The sequence below is a fragment of the Heterocephalus glaber genome, unplaced genomic scaffold (assembly GCF_053883595.1).
Source record: "Heterocephalus glaber isolate CG9 unplaced genomic scaffold, H.glaber_assembly_v1.0 deba00000546, whole genome shotgun sequence".
Lineage (NCBI taxonomy): Eukaryota > Metazoa > Chordata > Mammalia > Rodentia > Bathyergidae > Heterocephalus > Heterocephalus glaber.
The window spans coordinates 660,765-666,764 of record NW_028258147.1 but is presented as its reverse complement, the minus strand read 5'-3'; the positions used below and the strand labels follow the sequence as shown (position 1 = coordinate 666,764).

At 44.5% G+C, this 6,000-nt stretch overlaps 1 protein-coding gene across 1 annotated transcript; it reads left to right on the top strand.

The window, feature by feature from the left end:
• Positions 1-241: 241 nt before the first annotated feature.
• On the top strand, positions 242-4,037 carry Neurod6 (neuronal differentiation 6). Its single transcript, XM_004856300.3, has 2 exons — positions 242-421; positions 1,721-4,037. Exon 2 carries the CDS (start codon positions 1,742-1,744, stop codon positions 2,753-2,755), a length of 1,014 nt encoding a protein of 337 aa, XP_004856357.1. The 5' UTR covers positions 242-421; positions 1,721-1,741; the 3' UTR covers positions 2,756-4,037.
• The last annotated feature ends 1,963 nt before the right edge of the window (positions 4,038-6,000 follow it).

Sequence of the window (6,000 nt, the reverse complement as noted above, 5' to 3'; positions counted from 1 at the left end):
GGCAGGGCGAAATTGAGCACTAACACAGCTCTTTCTACAGATTGCCAGTGAAACCGGAGCAGCTCGAGGAGAAACGCACCTACTGTATGTGAAATGCTGGTGCAGATTTTTTCCCTATCAGTCTAACCTTCTGTGTTGATGCATGAATGCTGGTACCCACTTACAGGGATGCCAGATGATCAGTGCAGAATGAAGGTCCCAAGAGAGAGGATCACATGGCTCTCTCTGCCCTGTGACGTCACTAGCAGATGGCATGGGTACCAGCTCTGGCAGTTGGCATCAATGTCACTTTTTAGAGATCAATGAGATAGTGCAGATACACACAGATCTAGAGGCTCCAGGAGACGATGCGACATTCAGCCTGAAAAGATTTGGAAGACCCAAAATGAAAACTGATTATTGAATGAAATTAAAATCTAAGGTAATATAAATAAAGATATACTTCAATTGATGCTGGCTTTGCATGCAAGTATTTAAAGATACAGTGTCACTGTCTTAGAGTATTTATATGCTCTTTGCCATCTATAACTTCTTATCATCTTTCATTTTCATGATGTAATTATCACATACTTTCACTGCTATTATGTAACACTGCAAGTATGTGGACATTACTAAGAGTTTGTGTGTGTGTGTGTGTGTGTGTGTGTGTGTGTGTGTGTGTGTATTGAGGGGGTTGGAGATTGTTGAACTGAAAAGTCTCTATTTTAATGTGCCTATTTGTTTGAAGACTTTAGATGAAAATACTTGCTGCTTCACCCAACAAAAAACAAAAATGCATTTGAAACACAAATTATTTTCCCCTTTCATTTGGGATTCTGAACACACGTGCACAATTGCAGTCAGAATCTTTGGACCGTTCCTGTCAGATATTAGCTAGAGGGAGACTTCTGTGGCTCGTAGAACAAAAACACCACGAGAGTGTTTTTTGTCCAGGGTGATTAGAACTGCAGTAAACAGACAATTACGTTTGGAAAAATCTTAAATGTAAAAGCAGTCTCAACATTTTTTTTGATTAAAAAGATTGTCAATGATTTTTTTCATTCATTTATAGAGTTTTATCCAAATTAGCTTAATCCCCTTCTCTTTCTGAAGGCTGGGAAAACCGTGCTCTTTTACATAATTCTTTACTGATCAAGAAAGAAGTCAGTTTTTAAACTGATCTGAGTAATCTTTCTTAAATTTGCATATTCTAACAGCCACTTATCAAAATTTACGTTTGTATAACAGCAAATAAAGTTAGAGATTTTTTGAAACAAAACAAAAAACCCACAAATTTGCCAGCTATTGGAGAGACAGCACTTTTCATTTTATACCTGATTTCTCTTCTATTTTGTTCTCAGAGGAATCATAATTAATGAAATTCTGCATTGTTATCATATATTTTGCATTTGCTTGAATTCTGAAATCCTTTTTGTGTATTAAAATCCAGTTTAAAAATCAAAGAGAAATGGATATGGTTGTGGTGTTAGAATATGTGCTTGCTGTTTCATTTTCTTTTGATAATTTGCCTGTATAAATTAACCCAATTGCATGCATCAATGTTTTTAGACTTACTAGTCTGCAGGAGCTCAAATATTATACTTAATGTAAAAAATCTTAGTTCTGGAATCAGTCTTTTCCACATGTTCATGTAGTCTTATGATTAAGTAATCAAGTATATTTTAAGTGTATAAACTTTAAAACTGAAAACACTTTAAATATTGTGCTGGCATTTTTTCAGGTAATTTAAGATTAGAGAACCATGTTAACACTACCGTTTGATGAGTCTGTTGTAATGCCAGAATCCCAGATGTGCAGAAAGTTTTCTAGAGAATGCGAGGACCAGAAGCAAATTAAGAAACCAGAAAGCTTTTCCAAACAAATTGTCCTTCGAGGAAAGAGCATCAAAAGGGCCCCGGGAGAAGAAACTGAGAAAGAGGAAGAGGAAGAAGACAGAGAAGAGGAAGATGAAAATGGGTTGCCCAGGAGGAGGGGTCTTAGGAAAAAAAAGACCACCAAGCTCCGACTGGAAAGGGTCAAGTTCAGGAGACAGGAAGCCAACGCCCGTGAGAGGAACAGGATGCATGGCCTCAATGACGCCCTGGACAATTTACGAAAAGTGGTCCCCTGTTATTCTAAAACCCAAAAACTGTCCAAAATAGAAACTTTACGACTGGCCAAAAACTACATTTGGGCACTTTCTGAAATTCTGAGAATCGGCAAAAGACCGGATCTGCTCACGTTCGTCCAAAACTTGTGCAAAGGTCTTTCCCAGCCAACTACAAACTTGGTGGCCGGCTGCCTGCAGCTCAATGCCAGGAGTTTCCTGATGGGTCAGGGTGGGGAGGCTGCGCACCACACAAGGTCACCCTACTCCACCTTCTACCCACCCTACCACAGCCCTGAGCTTGCCACTCCCTCAGGGCACGGGACTCTTGATAATTCCAAGTCCATGAAGCCCTACAATTATTGCAGTGCATACGAATCCTTCTATGAAAGTACTTCCCCTGAGTGTGCCAGTCCTCAGTTTGAAGGTCCCTTAAGTCCTCCCCCAATTAACTATAATGGGATATTTTCCCTGAAGCAAGAAGAAACCTTGGACTATGGCAAAAATTACAATTATGGCATGCATTACTGTGCAGTGCCACCCAGGGGTCCCCTTGGGCAGGGTGCCATGTTCAGGTTGCCCACTGACAGCCACTTCCCTTACGACTTACATCTGCGCAGCCAATCTCTCACCATGCAAGATGAATTAAATGCAGTTTTTCATAATTAATGAGGAAAATGAAAATAAACAGTGGTCATTCGCCTCCCCTGTCTAATTAAGACAAAGCAGATGCTCGTGGGCTGTGTAATTGGCACAACTCTATCTAAGGTGTTTACTAGTTTCTGAAGTGTGTTTCAACTATTGTGAGAATTTTCTATGTAATAATAAATCTCTTTTCATATAATAACTTCTTTTCTTTTCCTTTTATCTGTAAAGCACTGTGACTCTGTTTCCACTGGCAGGATTTACTTTTCCTTGTTTTATTTTCTTTGAAATTCACTTAATTTGTTTAACCAAGGTGTCTAAGAATATACTGTTGAATAAAGACAACAGCATAACTCAATGTCTATTTTTGGTTGTAAAGTAATTATAAAAATGCATGTTATGAAAGATCAGATGAATAAGATGATGTGTTTATAATTATTAGGAATTATATATTATGTATCTCTGAAAATTGAAATTTTAAAATATTGAGAATATCACTTAGCTAACAATAATATGGAAAGGTTCATTTGAGGATGTACAACAATATAAAAAGCTATGCAATTTTGCTTATTTAGAATGGATCTAAATGCATTCAGTTGGTAACGATTCCTTTTCAAGTATTTTGCAGAGGGACAAGATATTTGGGTAGGTGGTATAATAATTTTGGAACAATTATTTCAATCATAAAGAAAAAATTTTTCAGCACTTGTTTTGTATTGTTCAAAAATTATCTGTACAGGTTTGTTATCACAGTGTATAATTGTGTTTTCCACCCCACATTTTTAAACCAATTAAACATAGATATTTCCACTTGTAAAAGACATCTATTAACTGTGATATTTTTGCATGATACTTATTATTTCCTGCTACACAGCTGCTTTCTGTCTTCAACGCTCCCCCCCCCCTCCCTATTTCAGAAATATTTCTGGATTACAAAACACAACGAGCTAAAACAAATTTCTTAAACAAAATGGCCAAAGCGCTTACAAGAATTTTCTTTTTAAAGTATTTTAAATGAAAGAAGAGCCCATGAAGGTTAAACATCTTGGGGAAACAATGATAAATCCTGGTAACCTTCAACTAGAGTCTAAATTCTGTGGCAAATTTCCAGCAAACACCAGAGCGGATGTTAAAAATGGAAGGTTTTACTCTGCGCCGTTTAAATGTCTGGCCGATTAGAAGCTAAATTCTGTGTGATTAAAAGTTTTCTGACAAAAGGCCACCAACAACTTAGTTTAATAGAGCCTAGGGTGTTAACTGTCTTGTCAGAAGTGAGTCTCCTCTAGAATAAAAGGCAAGGTGGCCATGACCTCTCTCTCCCTCTCTCTCCCTCTCTCCCCCTATCCCCCCCCCCCCCCCGTCCCGGGCAGAGTGGGGAGGAGGGCTGCCAGCTGCACAGGCTGGCGAAGGTAGCAGAAAGAGAGTGCGGTGGTGGAGCCCGGCCCCAGAGCGCCCCGCGGACACCGCTGAGCCAGCTTAGGCCCTACTGGGCCTGAAGGGCGGCGCGCTCCAGGGATGCAGGTGACACAGGCTGCACCTCCCGCGTCCCTCCCACAGCGGGCGCCCTGTGTGTCTGGGGGCCGCGTCCTGCAGAAGGACAACCCTTCCCATGCCGATCTGGGCGGCCGCGGACGGGGCTGCGAAGCTAGCGAAGCAGGAGAGCGCACCGCAGCTCTGGGGCGGAGACCCTGCCCCGTACAGCGGGAGGAGAGGGTCTCCCCTTTCCCGGGGGGCCGAGCTTGCCCGAGTGCTGACAAGAGCTGACCCCATGCTGCTCCTCCTAGAGCTGCAGGGACTTCGTAGGCCCAGAGGGTGATGTGGCCTGTCCCTCTGGTCCCCCAGCTTTAAACCCCGGGGGCTTTTGGTGCCTGCGGCAGCCCCATCTGAGAGGCGAGCGCAAGGAGCAGCTGCTGGCAGGGACGGAGCAGGTGATGAACGCGCCCTTCAAGGCCAGTGTGTGAACACCTGTTCACTCAGGTCCCACGGGGGCAGGGGGAAGAAGAGAACTGTGCCCTCCCGGAGTAGAGAGAAGTGTGCCCGAGGTGGAGCGCCGTCTGTCCCCTCTGCCTGTCTCAGCGCAGCACTGACTCGCGCTTGCTTCCTCCCATATGTGCGGAAACCTGCTCTCCCTGGGACTGTGCCCGGCACTGCGGGCCCGCGAAAGCTCCGCAGACGCCCAGAGCCTGGTCACTGTGCACCCGGTCTGAGAAGGCAGACAGAGGCGGAAAACCTTGCAAATAGAAAAACATAGCTTCCTTCCTTCCTCCTTCCTTCCTTCCTCCTTCCTTCCTTCCTTCCTTTCTCTTTCTCTCCCTCCTCCTCCTCCTCCTCCTCCTCTTCGTCCTTCTTTGTCCTCTTTAGCCCCCAGCAAAATAGGTGACACCCTCTATGCACCCTGCCCTCACCCTGGGGCCTATCTGGATGACAAGGTGCCAAGTGGCCCACAGAGAACAGCCCTGCACCTGCTCAGAATCCTGGTTCAGAACTGCAGGGGGCTAGGGTCAGAGGTTTGTGGGGGGGGGGAGGGGGGGTAGATTCCAACAGGAGATCGTTCTCCTGCTTTCTTCTGGCAGATAGGAGAGCTAAGAAGAGAAGCACCTGGCTGAATGTCTAGAGAAAAAACAGGCAGACACACAGGAGAAGCTACTGGCCTCAGATCTCTGCTCATAAAAAACTTGAGGAGCAGAGTGGGGTTTCCAGCCGCAGGCCCCAGACAGTTGGCAGTTTCTTCCTCACTGGGATGCACAAATCCAGTGCGTGCTCTCTCCTTGCGTGACAAATGCACCTGAGAGTGTGGTGCAGTGCGCAAGTGGGTATGCTGGGCAGACCCCCGTGGCCCTAGTCCCTTACCTATGCCCTGATGCACCCTGGCTTGGAAATCCCCCTGTTGCCCCATGGCACATCCCCAGTGGTCCTCGGACCGCTTTCTTCTTCACAGGGCTCTTCCTGTACCTGGCTGTCTGCATCCCAAGAAACCCCCTGGAGTGTTCACGTACATCCTGACATCACAGATTCCATACACTGCAAAACTGTGCTTTTTAAGATATCACAACGAAAGAGGGGGAAATAGTACAGTACAAAGCACATATCTTAGGATCCAGAAGCTTGCCCTGGATAACTAGGTTTAGGTGGACACCCTTGCATTTTTCCTGACACCAGGCCACCCTGGTGTCTTCCACATGAAAAGTGCCCCCTCTTCTAAACTTTTCATAACTATTGTTGTCATTCAGTTTGACTAGGTATCTCTTTTATAGATTTTAGCAACCAAT

Bases quoted from the DNA above. Each gene is read 5' to 3' on its own strand.
- Neurod6 (XM_004856300.3), top strand. From the start codon at position 1,742: ATGTTAACACTACCGTTTGATGAGTCTGTTGTAATGCCAGAATCCCAG.